General features: G+C 38.4%; 1 protein-coding gene across 5 annotated transcripts in view; it reads left to right on the top strand.

The window, feature by feature from the left end:
• Positions 1–20,053, top strand: part of RASGRF2 (Ras protein specific guanine nucleotide releasing factor 2) — a 327,187-nt gene that overhangs the window by 175,702 nt on the left and 131,432 nt on the right. For 2 of the 5 annotated variants that reach the window (XM_072606256.1, XM_072606260.1), the window contains 4 exons: positions 5,140–5,388; positions 6,079–6,467; positions 13,164–13,292; positions 17,405–17,494. In XM_072606256.1, coding sequence (XP_072462357.1) covers positions 5,140–5,388; positions 6,079–6,467; positions 13,164–13,292; positions 17,405–17,494 — 857 coding nt within the window. The remainder of the gene's footprint in view (positions 1–5,139; positions 5,389–6,078; positions 6,468–13,163; positions 13,293–17,404; positions 17,495–20,053) is intronic. The other 3 variants (XM_072606257.1, XM_072606259.1, XM_072606258.1) reach the window with 3 other exon arrangements.

Below are 20,053 nucleotides of genomic sequence, written 5' to 3'. Positions count from 1 at the left end.
TGCATGTAGCTAAAAACGATGAGTTGTTAAGGATTCCTTTGGGATCCCTTGCTTTTCTGCGTTTGTAAGAATTAACTCCAGTTAAATACCATCCCAGTAGTGAAAGTCTTAATATTTAATAAGCACCATGTCAGGTAAAAACAAACTATATGATACAAGTATCCAAGCACTAGAGAAAAATCTGTATTACTTTAATTCTAGATGAGCACCTAGCAGTTGGTAGACTGAAATGGTTTGATTTTAATCTTAAGGAAATCTGATTGGCAACTGGCTGACTGCAGTATCAACGGCTGTAGATTCCTTCACCACTAGATCTTCTAGGCTTTTACTCGTTTGGCTTAAAAATGCAAAAAGGGCTGCATTTAAAAATAAGTATGGAATATAAAATTAAAAGTCATAGTTGGATATATTGTTACACTCAAACCAAATTGAAAGAAAAAAAAGATGAACCTTTTGCCCAAAGTTGAATGAACTTCAGTATTATGCCTTAGGCTGCCTAATTTAATCTCATAAATTGGTTTATGCTAATTTTGTTTTCTCAGTGGTTAATTCTGCTTCAGAATTAAGTTCACTTTGACTTATAAGTGGGGGTGCAAGGGAATGGATAGGTTCTAGATTTGTAGCTTTATTGACATAAAGGACTCTTGGTGGGGAAATTCCTTCTATCCACTGAAAATTACTTACTTGGCCTTCCTGGTTGTTGAATTCTAGATTGTGATATGCGCTAGAGCTGTGACTTCTTTGATATAGGGAACTCCTCTGTGAGGAAACTTCCTCTCAATGCAGGTTGACATTGTTCAATTTTTAATTATAGAGATTTGCCTGGGGGCATTGAAAAGTTATCAGAGGTAGGATATGAACCCAGGTCTTCCGGACTCAGACTGCTATGCTTCTCATACACACACCCCTCTAAAAAATGGTGCAAGTATGACTTTTATTCATGTTCATTGTTAATAACAAATCTTCACTTTGTGCCAATATAACCACAAGCTGAGTCTCCCAGAACAGGGCCTTGCACATAGCAAATGGTAGTTGACTGATTGGCTGAACAACCTAGATAAACGCTGAACAAACTCCCCTTGTCTGGGTGTTTTCCTCGTTTGACATCATGGCATCAAAACACCTTGATGATCTGTTACATTTTTCAGTTTTCCTTGCAGTTTCACACAATAGATCTTACTCTCACGATACTCATCCTTTCTATCTCAGCTTATCTCTATTACAGATAGAGATATATAGGTATCTGTAGATTAAGATATATCAGGATAAAATTCTAGAAATTTCTTATTTTTCCCCTATAATTTTGAGATAGTCTGCTGCCATTTTAACCTCCTAGAGCTCATTTTTCACCACATTGAGTGGAATGGGCTTTGTGCATAGAAGGAGAATGTCTTATCCTGGTCAGTGACTCATTCTGCTCTTAGCTCTTATCCATGAGCTATGGGTTATCATATTCTGGAAGACTTAGCTATTGCCATGTATGCATAATGTTGAAAAGGTATGTGTGTGTGTTATATTAGAAGGAATTCTGAACTTAGATTCAGAAAACCTGCCTTCAAATTCCAACTCTGACACTTAGCTGTATTACTTAGAAAGGCATCATGGAGTAATGAGGAGATCGGACCCTAGACTTGGAATCAGGAAGACGTAGGTTTTAAATCCTGATTGAGACACTTAATAGCTTTGTGCAAGTAGGTTAACTTCTTTGTGCTTCAATTTCCTCACCTATAAAATGAGAGGATTGGACTCATTGGCCTCTAAAATCTTTCAAGTCTAAAACTATAATCCTATGTCCTCTCTGAACTTCAGTCTCCTCATCTACAAAAAGAGGACAATAAGAGTCACACAAACCCAGGACTTTTGGGAGGACAGCTCTTTGAGAACTTTAACACACTGTGTAAATGTGAGTAATTATCATGCTCTGTTGTCGTGGCTCGGTCATGTTTGACTCTTCATGACCACACTTGGGGTTTTCTTGGCAGAGATAATGGAGAGATTTGCCATGTCCTTCTCCAACTCATTTTACATATGAGGAAACTAAGGCAAAGAGGGTGAAATGACTTGCTCAGGGTCACAATGCTAGTAAGTGTCTGAGGCCAGATTTGAACTCAGGGACTCCTGACACCAGGTCTAGCTGTGTATCCACCATGTCACCACCTCCCTGCCCCAGTCATACTCTATGTATAGATATTTTGTCACATTCCTATGTTAAGTAGATTTTGTTACTGTTATGATATCATCTTGACAACATTTGTTTCCTTTTTAAAAACTCGGTATTTATACCAGCCTAAAAACATCATGCCCTTAAGACCTTTTTTTAAAAAAGTTGTTACTGTGGTAGGAATTTTAGGAAAACAAATTTTATGGCTTTTGGGGTTCTCTGGGGAAATAACAACTTTGAGCTGCTGTTCAGTTCAAGAAAATGAAATTAACTAATTTCATAATATTGAATATCTTTGCTTCATTGAAAATGAAGATGTAATCAGGATTTTGAAGGACAGTGTTGTAAGGAGTCACAATTTCATTGTATCTTGGCTGATATAATTTTTCCCCTTCTGGTATTTCAAGTAATCTGCTTTCAGTTAAAAGACAGAGATCTGAGAATGGTGCTTAGGGTACAAAAGCTGACATGGGGAGCAGAGGTATTCACCTCTAGCAGGTGACAGTGCCCTTTAAAGTGATATCCTGTCGTGTTGATCTCCAAACTTGAACTTTCTCGGTATAGACTGAATTTCATGTTAAGTCTAATGTTGATGTTTTATCTGTTGACGGCCTACTTCCTTTCAGTGATGCTGCAGTGGAAAATGCTGAAGCTCTTTCCAAGATAGAGGAGTGATGCCAGGGGAGAAATGTTCTGGTGAAAAAGGGAGAGGACAGTAGAGAGTCATTAAACTGATGCAGCAGTAATGACTTTGGAAATCACTTGGTATTACTCAGGAGCTAGTCACAAAGAAACTTAAATATTTTAATTCAGTATTTTCATTAGTAATAATGTGATAAAAATTAACAGATTTTTTAAAGTAAATTGCTAAACATTCACTTTGGGAAAGCTGACTCTTCTATATTCTTTTTTTCTACTTTATTTTGTTTTTAATTTATGGAATATAACAAGCATTTCCATAACATAGTATAATAAAAAAATAATTGCATGTGAAACTACAAATATATTGTATACCATTTACTGTCCTTTAGATATATAATAAAGTTAGCATGTAAATTTTTTTCTTTTCTCCCTCCCCATCCTAGAGGCATATATATACATATATATGTATGTACATATATATAATACACATATATAAAATTATTCTATACATACTTCTACTTCTCAGTTCTTTCTCTGGATGTAGATAGTATCTTTTTTCATAGGTCCTTTACAGTGGATTTAGATTTTATAATGCTCAAAATATTTTATTTGCTCAAAGTCGTTCTTAAAACAATATTGCTATTCCTATATACAATGTTCTCTTGGTTCTGTCCATTTAGCTCATTATTTCATGTAAGTTTTTCCATGTTTTCCTATGATTCTTTTGGACTCTTTAAAAATCCTAGCTGCATACTGAACAGTGCCCTAGAGATATGAAAGACATGTACCTCCAAAAGTAAGCTATTGATTTTAAGAGGGAAGTTGGATCACTAGTAGGTGCTCATCCTATAGACAAGGAAGGGTGGATTTTCCTCCTAGACTTGAAAAGTTCTCACTCTCAGCAAATCCTGGAACCTGTGGTGAACTCAGAGGTTTTAGGTCACTGTGTTTATCAGTGGCCATAAAGTTACTTCACTGAAGATGTCATAATAAAAGAGAGAATTGCAGGTATCCCTTGAAAAGACCGTGCAGTTGCTTTGGCCTGAGACTGTAACCTATAAATTGTGAGTCTGTGCTTGCCTCTTCTCCTTTCTGAATGTCCACTAATTGGCTGAAGTGGAGGATTTGGCCTGCATTAAGAGGAATGCTATCAAGTCAACATGAAAAAAGCACAATAGAAATGGAGATAAAATGAACAGGGGAATTTTCTCCTCTAACGCAATCTCAAGAATGTGTAACTGTATTTATTGCACATAGAACTTTAAGGTATTATGATTGATATTTTCAGTTAATGCCTAAGCACAATTCTGTTTCAGATTAAGTGGGTGAATTACTTTACCCAAACCACACCCCATTTTATAAGAGCTCTCTCCATTGAGAGGACAGAGTTCTGATTTTGGAGTCTGGAGGGGCCTGGGTTCAAATTCTACCTCTGACACAGAACTTATTGTGTGACTTAGGTCAAGTATGACTTGATCTCAGTTTCTTCATCCTCTAACGGGGATGATGATGATGATGATAGCTGTAGTACTTACCTCGCAGGATTTTTGAGAGGCTGTATGTAAATTATTTTGCAAACCTTAAGGGAAACCCCGTATATGGAATATTCCAAAAGTCTCAGTGTAGTTTTCAGCTTTCTAGAAGTTTTTAGTACGGTTTTAAGCTATAAAAGCATTTTTAGAGCTATTAAAACCTTAAGGCTATGCTGAGACTTTTGGGACACTCTGAAATAAATATCAATTATTATAAAATGAAAGAATTTAACTATATGATCTGTGAGGTTACGAGATCACAGATCCTAAACATTAGAACCAATTTAGAGTTCACATCGTCTAATCACTGATACTTGCCAGATATAATGTTTTGTGCAGGCACTGTGACACACTCAATCCACATCCTTCCTTTCTTTATAAATACTGGTATTTTCCTCCTAAAGTACGAGTTAACTACAAAGAGAAGGGATTCAAAGAGAGCGATATATAGTTTCTCCTCCAGCCCTCAAACTGAAATTCTGACTCTCCTAAACTAAAATAATTTAAATTGACTTTTCTTCCTATATCATGTTTTTGTTGCATACATAAGGTGTCCCTCAAATTTTAATGTTTTTTAAAGCTTAGAGCTTCACTAAGACTTCTGGGACATGACATATGTAGTGTGTGTGTGTGTGTGTGTGTGTTGTGTGTGCGTGCGCGTGCGCACCTGGCTCTTTTATATCTTCCAGTAAAAAGCCTAAATGGGATCATGGTGAAAAAAACAAACTCGGATCTTTTTTCACAGAATTAGATTGTCTGCTGAGTGTGACTTTGTTGAAACATTCTTCCTGATCGATTGTGTAGGTCTGATGCCCGTCTTCACCGAGATGATAAAGATATCTGCTTTAGCAAAACACTGAACTCCTGCAAAGTGCCCCAGATTCGCTATGCCAGTGTGGAGAGACTCTTGGAGAGGCTGACAGACTTGCGTTTTCTCAGTATTGACTTTCTCAACACCTTTCTGCACACTTACCGTATCTTCACCACAGCAGCGGTGGTCTTGGAGAAGCTATCTGACATATACAAGAGACCTTTCACATCCATCCCTGTCAGGTATGCTTAGAGCTTTGTGTTGGGATTATCCTTCAAGGCACAAGACGAATTGGGTTGGAGGGGGTGGAGGGGTGGGTAGGGGACGTAATAGATATTGCTCAGAATTCCTACTGCAGAGGTCTGAGGGCTCAGGGTTACCTATGTTTGGGCGTTAAACACTTTCTGTCTACTTGTCTCCTAAGGGCAGCTAGGTGGTACAATGGATAGACCACTAGGCCTAGAATCAGGAAGATAAAAAATATCAAATATCTGATATCAAATCAGACTTTGGACACTAATTAGCTGTATGATCCTGGATAAGTCCCTTAACCCCTGCCTCAGTTTCCTCACCTGTAAAATGGGGATAATAATAGTACCCACCTCCTAGAGTTGTTGTGAGGATAAAATGAGATATTTGTAAAGTGCTTAGCAAAGTTCCTGGCACATAGAAAGCGTTATATAAATGTAAATAATTATTATTATTAATTATTAATATTTCTGGGCAATTGATTAGATAGACTGCAAAATGTCATGAAGGTTTTTGGGAGATGAGTAAGATGCACAAACAGTGCTTGTTTGGGATTTGAAAACTATGAAATATAAATGTGATGTTCTCTTATCGTAGCTTTTATATATAGAATGAATGTTCTTCTTGAGTGACATCCAGGAAATCCATTTTTAACTTTGCTACAACTTGCTTTTACTTTTCAGGTCTCTGGAATTGTTTTTTGCTACCAGTCAGAACAATCGAGGTGAACACTTGGCAGATGGGAAGTCACCACATCTGTGTCGAAAATTCTCTTCTCCACCCCCATTGGCTGTATCCAGAACGTCTTCCCCTGTTAGAGCCAGAAAGCTGTCACTGACTTCCCCCCTGAACTCAAAAATTGGAGCCCTAGACCTGTCTGCTTCTTCCACGACCAGCAGTCCAACCTCAGCTTATAGCCCTGCTACATCCCCACCGCCCCACACTGGTAAAGTACCATTGGATCTTAGCAGAGGCCCTTCTTCTCCAGAACAAAGCCCCGGATCTCTAGAGGAGAATTTAGATAACCCCCGCATGGATCTGTGTAACAAGCTAAGACGAAATATTCGAAGAGGTATTACTCAGCTGCCACATGTCCTGAACAGCGCTAGTCAACTATTCTCCATCCTTTTGGAATCTTAGTGCCCATTCTCCATAGTTTTCCTATTTCTGCATAGAAGAAATACAATGGCTATGTAGGAGAAAGAATCCCGTAGTTCTCATTTGGTCCTCATGGGAGGGTCGTGAGAGGTGAACAGGGCCAACTCTCCCCATACCCTCTCTAGTCAAGATGGATTTAAGTTAGTATTTTTTTAAAGATATTTTTTGAATGATATAATTAGAACGGGTTAGGGAAGAGGCTGTGGACCTTGTCACAGTCTTATTTTTGTTGACTTCTCATCTGTTTACATCCTGTAACATGAGATACTATTTCTAGTCTCTAAACTCTTAAAATTGGCCCTTCTTAAGAAGGTTTGAATTGCTTTGGGGAAGAGTTTGACGCCGTATGGCATAAAATAATTCCGTATAAAATTAGAGATGCAGGGGAAAAAATCTTAAATTTTGCCTTTATTTTTTCCCCTCAGCAAAACATCCTTTGTTGTTTGTCTTTGTGAAAAGACTAACTCTATCCTATCGGGAAAGTCTCTCGGGGCCTCTGTTTTCTCATCTGAAAAATGAGGAAATTGATTAGATGATCTTTCTAGTCCTTTCGAGCTCTAAATTTCTGTGTTTATAGACTATCACAAACTACATTTTTCAGTATAATAAATGATGGAAATTGGATAAGAAGTTAAATGAAGTATCCAGATTGAAAGTAGACGCAATGTAATAAAAACTCTTCTCTCTCTCTCTCTCTCTCTCTCGCTGCCTTCCTCCACTCCAACCCTTAAGTCCTACGCTTTGTAGTTCAGATCATTTAAATAAATTCCCCAGTGAGGTGCCTAATGGAGTTTTAACTCAAGCAGTTGTCACTGTCAAAAGTCACATATTGTTTAACATAAAATCCTCTAAAATGACAAGTTAGCAACTCAGGAGGAGGAGTGGGGGAAGTTAATTAAAAACCCATTAACGAACAACAAGCCTGAGCTATGTAATGACGAACTCTTTTCTGGGGATGAAGGGCTAGAACAAGACATGACAAGTGTGTGCAGGAACTCGTCATCATCAGGGCTTAAGAAACTTAGTCGGAGGGAGGGCAGAACTGAGAAGAGCCTATAACTTTCCCCCTGTAATATGGGATGACCAGACAGAATGGGAAATTCTTTCTAGCTCTTCAACTTATTATAGTCCAGAGGAGGGGTGAGATTGAGACAATGAATCCAGATGCTTGTACTTTTTGAGTTGGGGAATGCCAGATGAAGTCAATCTTCACCCCAGAATTTACCAGCATCTTAGCTTAGGTGCTAAGTTCAAGAATTGTTCCCCAGGTTCCACCCCCTGCAGCAAACACTCTATTTGACCAGTGAACAATGATGATTTTAAAGTGACTATCTTAATTCTCCATGAGAATTGTATAGTGCTTAGTCAACATATCAAGAACCTTATGCTGCTATTCTAAGCAAAGCTCCCATTCCCTTAGCCATCTGGATTTTTCTAGGTAGAAGTGTTGGGTTATTTCTGTTTCCCACCCAAGTAATCTTTCCTCTTCATTCTACCTCCACTCCCAGGGGCTACATTTTAATTTGACTATAGCAACACCATCAACTAACTCATTTTTTGAAAGAAAAACAACCAACCAAAACCATCATGACAATTTAGCCACTGTATTCCTGCTATGTGCTCCTTGTTCTAGAGTAGTCATTCAAATAGTCTAGTATTAGTTATCCCTTACCCTGCTTCATTTTGTTGGATTGTCTAGGGGACTATTCCTAGTTTCGTTTTTAGAACCATCCAGTTTTGTAATATTATCGTGGACCTATCTCATGATGGAGAACTCGCACTCTCCACTGATGGGTCATCAAGGTTTCTGGGCTGTGGTCATGAATCAGAGGAATTATGGCTTCTTGGATTAGTAGAAGTTAGTTTTAGGCTAGGTTTCAGGCTCCATAACAAGGTCTGAAATAGGTCTAGGGGTCAAACTTTTAGGTGGTGGGCCACTTTGCTCTGCCGCATCTGTAAGTGCTACAGGAACCAGATTAAAATGTACTTGGAAAATACTGAGCAAAAGAAATGAAAATACGATAGAACAAAGATAATGTTCACATGTGGTTTCCTAAGTTAACATGCTGCCCCCAGGAGTACTTATGTATGGTTTGGTGCTCCCCCCACCCCTTGCTTTCTGATTGAGTTTGACACCACTGGTGTAGACTAAAAGAGACCAGGCTAGGTGAAACTGATCTGGGTAGATTTTTAGATAGGAATAACTTTGAAGGATTCCTTGGTCATTTCAGTGCAACGGCTCAAAGGAGGCGGGATTGGTGTGAAGGGCATTTAATAGGTCTTTATAGTGCTGGTCCCTTATAGCATGAGATCAAGGAGTGGTGAGAGTGAAGATGTTGTAGAAACTTAGAGATATTCCATTGATTTGCAAAAGAGAGGGCCATTGACATTTTTTTCCACCTTTTTTTTTTTAATTTCCATAAATTGAACACGTTTTGTAAATACAAAGTTTTGAGATGGCTCATGATTTAGAAATGGTAATTGATAAAAAGTCTAACATAAATTGAGTGGACTTAATTCCATTTCTTTGTTTATCTCACTCAGATATTCAATGAAATTCTAGGATTTAGAAACTGGGATCTCTGCTATAAAGATAAGCAGAGGTTGTCCATAAGCAAATGTTTGTTTGTTGGTTGGTTTTGGAGACAGGTTATAGCCTACATCTTTTAGTTACCATCAGCTTCCCAAGGTGCCTCACTTCTTATGCAACTCTGATCTAATTGAGGTGGTTATTCCTTCCAATGAATCAGGTAGCAACCTATCCATGCTTTCTCATTTGTTTGATTTTTATCTATGTCCCCTTGTAAATTGTCTATAATTTAGATTATGGGTAATTTGTCTTCCAGTACTTCAGGAACCTTCCTCTAGGTCTCTTAACAGTCTATGATACCAGCACAGCCCAGAAAATCAGTCCCTCAAGGCTTTCAATGTTGTATTGCCTCCAGCACAGATCTCTTTCATGTGACAGAGTGGAGAGAGCACTAGACTTGGAGACTGGAAGACCTGAGTTCAAATCCAGAATCAGACACTTACTAGCTTTGTGATCTTGTTCAAGTCTGTTAACTTCTGTCTGCCTTGGTTTCCTCATCTGAAAAATAGGGATAGTAATAAAAATAGGGATAAAAATAGGGATGACACATTCGGAGGTAAAAGAGGGAAAGGGGGTGGGGGTGTGTACAGAGAGGGTAGTCTTCGACAGTCAAAGGAAGATGAAAACTTTTGTGATCCATTGCACTTCGTCCAAATATTTCAATCCCAATCTGACCAGTACATTGTCTGTAGCTTTTTTAGCGTTACAGAGTTATTTAGGGTAAGCAATTCACGTCGCATTTTTTGTATGCCCCATTTAAATCTGGAGCCAAGGACACTTAGAATTCTAGTCTCCCAAACTAGACTTTTGTAGAACCTTCACAACAGCAACTAAGAAGTTCTTCTCTCTCTAAACTGGACCTCTGGTTTGTACAACACCCTCCTGTGCTCACATCATGCTAACACTTAATACAACTAGTAAGCAATTCTGCAACAAGAGTATATAAATATTTCCTGGTTTTGCTTTGAAGAAGTACCAGAAACACTTGACTTGTATACTACCTGCTTCACCATTTAAGGATGTGCTGTGGCCAGAGATTTCCTATACTGCCATCTGATGAATGAAAAAACACTTCGTAATTTCTTACTCTGTGCCAGGTACTATGGTAAATGCTGGGAAAATGAATACAAATAAATAAAATAGGCCCTTCCCTCAAGATACTTAATTTTTAAAGAAGAAAGCATATGAGAAGGAAGTTGGAACTGAGAAAGATGAGATGAAAGCTCACCAGTCAGAGCACAGGGTCCCAATGGTAGGTAGTTATGGTGGGAAGAGGTAGAATATAGGTTTCATGACTTAAAAGGCCTGGGGAAGAAAAAGTGATAGCTTCTGGCCTTCAGTTTTTTCTGACAAAAACTATCAGTGCACCACTATGTGACAAACGCTAGCTAAAAGTAGCCTTTGTCCAATTTTCCCACTAAAAGCATGTCATCCGCACAAATACCTTCAGTCCTGGCATCTAGAAGCGAATGAAAGCATTCTTTGAAATAAGAAACCTTTCCTAAAATAGAGATTAAAGCAGTTTTGGAAATGCTTTTCAAAATTCCATCAGGCAACATTAATTTGATTCATGTCTCCTTTCCTCAAATTTGTATGAGCCACACCCATTTTAACCATACTTAGTCACTCCTGCCTTATTCTCTTGCATCTCGGTACTCTTAAATATCATTATCATCTGTCCCTACTTTAAAGGCCAATGGAGCGGTTCCCTAGATAACCAAACAGAAAATAAATTGAAAGAAGCATTTCTTCTTATTGCCAGCTTTTCCTTTAGGCCCCCTCTGCTCTATGCCTGATTGCACCTTTTTTGTATAGATTGAATTGCTGATCTCTTGAATGTTCCTTAGAATATGTCCCGTTCACAGCCTGAAGGAGAGTCCTCCTAATGTTTTGCACCCATTTTTCCTGATATTCAGTAGAATCTCAGTTGAATGATGCCAAAGCACTAAGAAAGTGATTTGTTTACATTGCCGTTGCTTGTGGTATACATTCATCTCCAGAATCTCCAGCAGCGGATATTTTGGGATCAAGGACCACAGGGAAAGCCTGTGTGAAGAAGTCTTAGATTCTTTCCATGTTGGTAGAGTGTGAGGTGGTGCATGCTTCTCTCAGAAGAGAGACTTTTACACGGAACTTGATCAGTTAGACTAACCTCATGGAAATGCCCTTTTCTTACTCTTCCAGGGATGAAAATTCCTTTCTGTTGTGTTTTTACAATGGTTTTCCTTTCTTTTTAGAGTTTATTTCAATGCAGTCCAGCTCTGACTCATTAGAAAGTTTTTTGTTTGGAGGCAATTGCTGTCTAATGATTTTCTCTCTCTCCTCAAGTGAATGAATGGTATGAATCAAATTAAGAACACAGATTTGGTATTTTCTGCACTCTTTTCATAGCAGATGCCTTGTATTACAGAGTTTTGAAGGCACTATTTAGAAAATAATAAATCTGACAGCTCAGCATTTATTTTTGGGTTATTCGCTGGCTGCATCTTGCATGCTTGTCAGCATTATTGTAATTATGTCATTCAAATTAAGGAGTCTAAAAATTTCTCCTCCCAGCCCTTTTGTGTCTAACAAGAGGGAAAATGTGGCTTTATTTCCTAAAAAGAACATTGTGGAAATGGTATACATGGACTTATGAAGGCTCATGGAAAGCTTGTTGAACATGAATCTTAGGATCGGAACGTCTGGGCTGTTCTTGGACTCTGTTGGAGGGATAGATTGACTTGGAATGGTTTTGCTGATATGCATGCTTGCTGGGAGATGGACTCTGAGCTTTTACTAGTAAGAGCCTTTGGAAGATCTGAGTTAAAAACAGAAACCAAGCTGTTTGAAATTGCCTAAGCTTTTCATCACTCAGGAAAAAGAACTTCTAACTTGAAATGGCATGAATGAAATCTCAGTTCTGCCTGATGAAGCTGGTGGTCTAGGTGTGGAGAGCATACTGGACTATCAGAACTTTACCCTTCAGGCGGTCTTGAAGTGGCCTGTCATCTTTTCTTCATAGTGTTAACTGTTGTAGGAAAGACTGAGCTATGCCAGATTCTTCCATGAACCTTTTTTAGACTTCAGTCGTTGCTCCCTAGTGACCTGTGATCCCAAGTCATAGGGTAATAGGACTCTAGATCTGAGGTTCTATGAACTTTTAAAAAAAATTCATAACTGCATTTTAATTAGTTTCTTGGATAGTTCTATTTTATTTGATGCATCTAAAAGCATTATTCTGAGAAATGGGCATTATATTTTGCACAGTGGTCCATGACATAAAAAAGGTAAAGAAGCCCTGATTTAGATCATGGCAGGATTCAAAGGTCAGCTGTCATACAAAGACAGGAAACATCTTATCTTTGAGGCTAATCATGCTTCTGTTCTGGAGTGTTTCTTCCTTCCTCTCACCTCCCATGCCCCCTTTCTGATAACACTTGTTTTTGGAAGGATTTAGTGTACTGGAAGGCACTGGGGGTGGCAGGATTCCAAAGGGGAGAGGCTCATGGACCTTGATGTTCATGGCCTAAGTGGTTCTCACTAACTGAGGCTGCCTTCCTGGTCTAAAGCGATCCCAGGGTTGTCCTGAGTCCCGAGGCCTGGGCAGAGGCTCCTCATAGTCTGGCAGTCTCCTTTATCTCTATATCATTATAATTCATTGACATGATGTTATCCCACTTTCCCTGAATAATTAAGAACTGCCTAATGTCTTGAAACCATGACCATGTAGTGAAATAGAATGAACTAAGCAAATGAGTGCGCAGTAAGTTCTGAATCTTATATAATAATAATAATTATTATATGATAATTATATCTGAGTAACGAAAGTTGCTTAGCTTTAGTAGCATTTATTTTCTCCAAAAAAAAGTCACTTCAAGGAGAAATGACTTGACTTATGTCAAAGCAGTGTGAAAATGTAGATTAATTACATTGCGGTGCTCATGTAGCATAACAAGTGCTTTTTTAACATAATGCATGCTATTGTCAGGAAAAGCATGGAAACCTTGCCTGTATATTAAAATTTATGCTATTTTAAAGCAGCAGTTCTAGAAACTGTGTCTGGGGATCGAACAGTATCTGAAAGCAATCCAGCCCTGGACAAAGCTGAACTTTCACCATGCCGATCACCTTCCACTCCTCGACATTTACGATATCGCTCACCTGGAGGTAAGACCCTACTGACCGCTTCAGAAATGTAAAAATTCAGTGTTCCAAATATTTTATTTGCCTCTTTTCTCTGCATCCTCAGATCTCTGTACCAATTTTTTTTTCTTTTAAAAGTAAACACCCAACTTGATTATAAAAATCTACTAAACTTGTATAACTTTATCCTAGGTAATAAATAAATGAGTAAAGAATTTATTACCACTATTCCCCAGCATTTTTTCAGAGAATAATTTTACATACTTTACGTATATCAAGATTTATTGAATTGTCTTATACCCATTCTAATAGGTATAAAAGGCAGCTAGGTGGTACAGGATAGAATGCCAGGCCTGGAGTCAGGAAGACTCATCTTCCTGAGCTCAAATCTGGCCTCAGATACTTACTAGCTCTTTGACCCTGGGCAAGTCACTTAACCCTGTTTGCCTTAGTTCCTTATCTGTCAAGTGAGCTGGAGAAGGAAATGGCTTATCGTTCCACTATCTTTGCCAAGAAAACCCCAGTTAGGGTCACAAAGAGTAGGACATGACTGAAACAACTGAATAATAGGTATAAAATGGTTGTTAAAACAAGAGAATAATTTGCAAGTTGTCTCTAGAATCTGATAAATTACATGAACCCCTAGAGGAGCCATGTTCTTAGGGTTTACAGGGAAAGAATAGGCACCTAGAAAAAATGCTAGGGTGTCATAATAACATGATCCATGCCAGGATGGGCCAGGCTGGTGGTATAGTAGATAGAGCAGTAGGCCTGAAGTCAGGAAGACCTGGGTTCCAATCTAACCTCACCCTCTTCTTGGCTATGTGACCCTGGGCAAGACACTTAATCCTGTTTGCCTTAGTTTCCTCAACTGTAAAATGGGGCTAATAAGAGTACCTACCTCCCAGGGTTGTTATGAGGATAAAATGAGATAATGATGGTAAAGCACTTAGCACAGTTACTGACACATACTAAATGTTGACTACATGTACATGATACACCTTTCTACATAAAGTGGATTCATCTTGGATCTCTAGGTCTGGAAGAACCCCACTATGCTACTGTTCCATCCATGACAGTCTGATAGCATAAAATATATTAATAATTGCAATGATCATCTGCATAAAACTGGAAATTTAGAGATACTATTTAATAAAATAATCTGTGTACAGCCACGGTGAAAAAATGCTTTAATTGAAGTGAAATCATCAGAGTAAAAGCCAAAAAAATCCTTTCATTATATGTTCATTGCCCAGTACTTTCAAATATTAGTTGCCTTTGAATTATTTTTTCTTAAGCCAATTATGTAAAATAAGAAGGGAAAATTATTCAGCTGTAAAACTAAATTCACCACAAGTAAACTTAAGAAATCACCAACACTCTGTGACACCCTTATATTCATATTCTAAATGTGGGACTGTTTTACAGCAGATATTGGTGAGGGGAATACAGTTAGGAAAGTGGAAGATTTTCAGCTTGTGACTTTTTGAGGCCAACCAGAAGTTCTCCCTGAATACCAAGTAAAAAGGTAGAGGGGTGCACTGGGAGACAGTAGAAAGACTACTGGATTTGGAGTCCCAAGGCTTGGGCTTCATTCCTTGTTTTGCTCCTTAGCATCTACGTGACTTTGTGCAAGCCCCTTAGACTCTCTTGGATTTTTGTTTCCCTTTCTATAAAAGGAAAGGGTTGAACTAGATGACAACTAGCGTTCCTCCCAACTCTACATGTGATCCCAGATTAGAGTAAAGCCAAAGGGGCTTTGTTGGCTGTTGCTTTGAGGGGATGGGCATTAGAGTCATGGTCAGGTGTGGGTCAACTTGTGTTAAGTTTGGGTGACTGTGATGGGCTTAGGTGTCCAGTGTAGACTGGTCCACTGTTGGAGAACCCTGAGACTTTCAGAGTTTTCACATTCAGGACAGAGGACTGATTTGGAAGTGTCTAGGCAATTTGTAATCCTAGCAGACCTCCTGACTTTATTCCTGCCAGGAGCAGTCCTGATCCAAATTTCATGATGTGCACCTGGATTTTTAATGTACCATATTTAAGTGTATTTCAATTAAAAAAGTAGAAACAATGTCTCACTTTACAGAGCAATCTTATTAGTTGTCTGAGACCAGTTTCAGGCATCAGTATTGTCATTGTTGAGTCGTTTTTCAGTCATTTCTGACTTTTTGTGACTCCATTTGGGGTTTTTTTGACAGAAATACTGGAGTAGTTTGCCATTTCCTTTTCCAGTTGACTTTATAGGTGGGGAAACTGAGGCAAACAGGTTAAGTGACTTGTCCAGGGTCACACACCCAGGGAGTATCTGAGGACAGATTTGAATTCAGGAAGATGGGCTTTCCTGACTCTAGACCCAGCTCTCTATCCACTGTGCCACCTAGCTGCTCCAGGTATCAGTATATTTGAAAATAGTAAACAGAGGCTCGCCTCCACTATATTTTCATTACAAAACTGTAACTAATAAGAAATATGGAGTTAAAAAAAAAACCTCATGTTTCCATAACTAGGGTCACTTGTGAAATGTTCTTTAGCAAAGTCAGTTTGAGAAAGGAAATATGGCAAAGTTTTACCACATAATGTGTATACGATTATACATAATATATATACAATTATACATAATGTGTATACAACACTACAACTTGAAGATTGAAATGTGTATGAGAGAGCATCTGATCCCCTTGCCTTCAAGAAGGACCACATTTATCCTGGTTCTGTTTTTAAAGATGCACAGAGGAGGAGATCCTGTAGTATGAGCTTGGTGGTTGCTTATTGAATTGAACTGGTAATGATACAAAATTATAGGCTCTTATTGAAGTTACCTTCCTGTCCATTTCCCCACCGTCTTGTAGCAGATGCTTTCTGAATAGGCATTTGTGTGTGTGTGTGTGGGGGGGGGGGGGGCCGCAGGGTAAGGCAGCAGCTATGCCAGAAAAATTAAAGACATTACACACAAAAAACTGTACATCTTTGAAACCAGATTTGCTGGAATGAAGTTTTGGGGACATAGCTACTTCTTAGTCTCATGTCAAGAAACATGGGTATTTTCAATTGGGAGTGTAGTCTACCTATTCTGCAGAGGCCTTTGGCTCTAGAGTCATAGGGAACCTAGCAGTATTGTCATATGTTGTCATTGTTCAGTGGTCTCAGTTGTGTCTGACTCTTTGTGACCCCATTTTGCAGTGGTTTGCTCATTTTACAGATGAGGAAACTGAGGCAGACAGGGTTAAGTGACTTGCCCAGAGTCCCACAGCTAGGAAGTATCTGGGGCTAAATTTGAACTCGGAAAGATGATTCTTCCTGACTCCAGGAATGGTTGTCTATCCACTGCACCACCTAACTGCCCCATCAAGGATACAGGTACATAAAGTAGTAGTCCAAAGGGGAAAGTTCCTATTAATCTTCTCTTACATATAGAAGAATCTCAATCTTTCTATCTAGACTATAGTATTTCTAAGATTTTTTTTCTTGCTTCTAGGTCTTGCTTTGGGCTATTTAGCATTTCAAGTGGTAGGGAAACAAGGTATTATCTATTTCCTCCCTTCCCACATCTATGCTTTGGAATCTTTAAGCATTATAGTTGGGGAGTGATAAAGGAGAAAATGAAAAAGGAAGCTGCATCCTGTAGCTGATCCTATAATTTTATTATACCTCACACAGAAATGAGGTCCAACTCTCATGGGCTTTGGATGGGGTCATTAAGACTCCCCATGTCTGTACATGTTTCAGGTTAAGGAGCCCTCTTGTCTTCCCTGATGGGTATCTGTTGCTCCTTGGGATTTTCAACAAAGAGCCTCATGATGCAGGTATATGGCTGAATGGTTATGGCTGAATAGCCTACCCCCAGCCTCTGAAATAGGGCACAAACATCGTAACTCTTCCTGAGCATTCTCCCAACTTAAAAGCACATTGTCTATGCACAGTAAATACAGATGGGATTTACTCCAAGATTTTGTTAAGTACCTTGTATAGTCTATGAATTGTAATAGAAGACAAGTGCAGGTGTTTCCTACAAACAAACAAACAAAAAAACCTATTACATATAGGCAGTCATTCAGTCTCTACTTCAAAGTGTGTGGTCTTACGTAGTCACCGCCTATCTCATCATGACTTTCTCTATCCTTTTATACTCACAGGACAGACAGCAGATAATCCCCACTGCTCCGTTTCCCCTGCCTCTGCCTTTGCTATTGCTACAGCTGCTGCTGGACATGGGAGTCCACCAGGTGAGTGCCCAGCATAGAGTGCTGTTGGGAAGTTAAAGGGAAGAGACTTCCTCCTCTCATGTTTAGGTTGTTCCTGGCTTGCCCCTTTAGTCTCAACAGCTGAACTCCTGAGAATGTACGTTTCCATTCTGACTGAGTGAAGCCTAGAAGGTAGATGCCAGGTTGATGGGAAGGAAGTAAGATATATATGTGAGGGGAAGGAGGAGGGTACCTACCTTTAGCTCTAGTTGAGTCATAGTCTCTTTGTAGAGCCATCATATAATTTTCAGAGTGAGGAAGAAGAGCTTAGAAAAAATATAAAATATAAAATAAAGTTCAATTTTTAAAATAGACTGTAATATGGAAAAATATGATCGTTAACAATTTGGAGCATGAAATGGTTAACATTCCATTTGACATCTGTCCACCAGCTCAGGAAAAGTTATATTAAAGGGGGTGTAAAGGAAAGTCCCTGTAGCCAGTTTTGGCCCAAGAAACCTTTTTCATTTATTGACCTTAACATCCCTCCCAAGTTCAAATTACAGCTGTGGAAATTTAAATACTTATGTCATTTAAAAAATTAGATAGTCTTCAATTAGAATAAAGAGGTTCATTTTCACAAGCCTGTGAATTTCCATCCATTAGGAACTAATGGGTATTACCTGTGTAAATTCCCTAAAAATTGAACCATAATAGAAATTCTCCTGATGAATGTGGCTCACTGTAGTGATTATGTAAATTCTCTTGGAATTGAAGAGACCAGAGGTGGACTGAATTCATTTTCATGATCATTTGGATATATGTATTTCATTTGGAAAAACAAAACAAAGATTTTTTTTTTTTAAATGAACTTTCTAAAACTTCTTTGCCTGCATAACCAAAACAACATAGCCTGTAGTGATATTGATACACTATGAGACAGATTAACTTGTCATAATATATTATTTTACTTTTCCTTCCATTCTACCATACAATAAAAAGAAAAGACTTTGTTGAATAATAGAAAAGCTATTTCTTTGTTATACTTGTAGAACAGCTATTTAGACATTTTGAATAGCTGAGTATTTCTTTTTGCTTTCCATGCTCATAAAAAACCCCAACAAATCAAGCCTGAGAACTCTGAGTATCAAGAACATGGAGGAGTTGTTAATTTTTGGTTTAATTCAGGGGAAAGTGATTTCTCCATTTTCTGGGTAGGATATAAGAAATCACATTCTGCAGTGTAAAGGACTAAAATTTGAGACTTGTAATAGGAAACTGATTTAAACTTTTCAGAAGTTGAATGTGTGTATTAGGACCCAAGGTTAATATAACTGTGTTTTGGGGACCAGAGTAAAAAGTAAGTAACTGCACCTTGACTTCTTCACTGCTCCACCCTTCCCACCTTAATACAGACCTTTCTTTGCTTTGCTCTTCCCCCACTCTAAAATGTTCTGTTTAAATCTCATGGATTCTTGAATATCCATTTATGAAGCCATATTACCATATCTATATGAATGGCTATGATAATTGACCAGCATCAACTATGAAAAGAGCTCATTGGTGTTAGGGAGCAAAGATCAAAGTGTGTGGGACCCAAGTAGAATAATTATTGAAAGAAAAGCAAGGAGTGGTGAGGAGACAAAATAGATTAAAAAGAAATGAAAATATTAATGGCCCAGTTTAGTTCATTGGATATTAGAAGTTGGAGAAAAGAAGACTTTCTACCACCTGTAGCCCAGTAGAGAGCCCTGGGGTGCAGGGACTCAGGCAGTCAGGGTCTGGAGGGGCCTCTTGGCTTGAGCCCCCTGGGATTAAGACAGAAGAGAAATCCCAGCTTGGACAAGGAGCAGTGCTCAGTCATGCTGAGCTGTCAGCCTTGGTCCTGCACTCCAACAGAATTTCTTTCTTTCTTTTTATTTTTTTTTGCAACCAACATAAAACATTAAAATACCCCTATCATCTTTATTCTTATAAATTTAATTGCTTCATAAAAATTTAGCTTCCTAATTTCTCAGCCAGTAGCCAACTTTCACCTAAATTAATCCAAAGCTTGATGGAATTAGGGATCCCTGAGTCATTAAAGGCATTATAATCATTTATCTAAGAATGAACATGGAGTTACTGAGTACTACAGAGTACTGCCTAGAAGAAAACTCGAGAGCCACAAAACATAATCTGTTCAGATATTCAGGTCTTAACTCTTCATTTTCCACTAATTATTTTAGTTCACATTTAAAAGAAAATGCCTCAACAATCCTGAATTCAAATCCCAGCTTTAGCATTTATTAGCAGTGTGATCTCTGTAAAATCATTTCAGCTCTGGGGCTCAGTTTAGTCATCTGTGTGATAATACTTGCATTACCTACCTCCATAGTGTTGTTATGAGTCTCAAGTGAAATAATGTATGCTGATCATTTTATAAACTGTCTTTGCTGTTATTACTTATTTTCTATCAGATCATAAATCTTCAAATGTCAGGGATGTTGTCATATTAAAATTTCTGTCTCTTCTAGCTTGGAATTAAAGTACGTATAATAAATGCTTAGTAGAAATTTATTGGATTGAGCTGAATTGAATGAAATTGATTATGTGGATAGG

The sequence above is a fragment of the Notamacropus eugenii genome, chromosome 4 (assembly GCF_028372415.1).
Source record: "Notamacropus eugenii isolate mMacEug1 chromosome 4, mMacEug1.pri_v2, whole genome shotgun sequence".
Lineage (NCBI taxonomy): Eukaryota > Metazoa > Chordata > Mammalia > Diprotodontia > Macropodidae > Notamacropus > Notamacropus eugenii.
The sequence above is the reverse complement of the archived record's forward strand: the minus strand, read 5'-3'. Positions and strand labels throughout refer to the sequence as shown.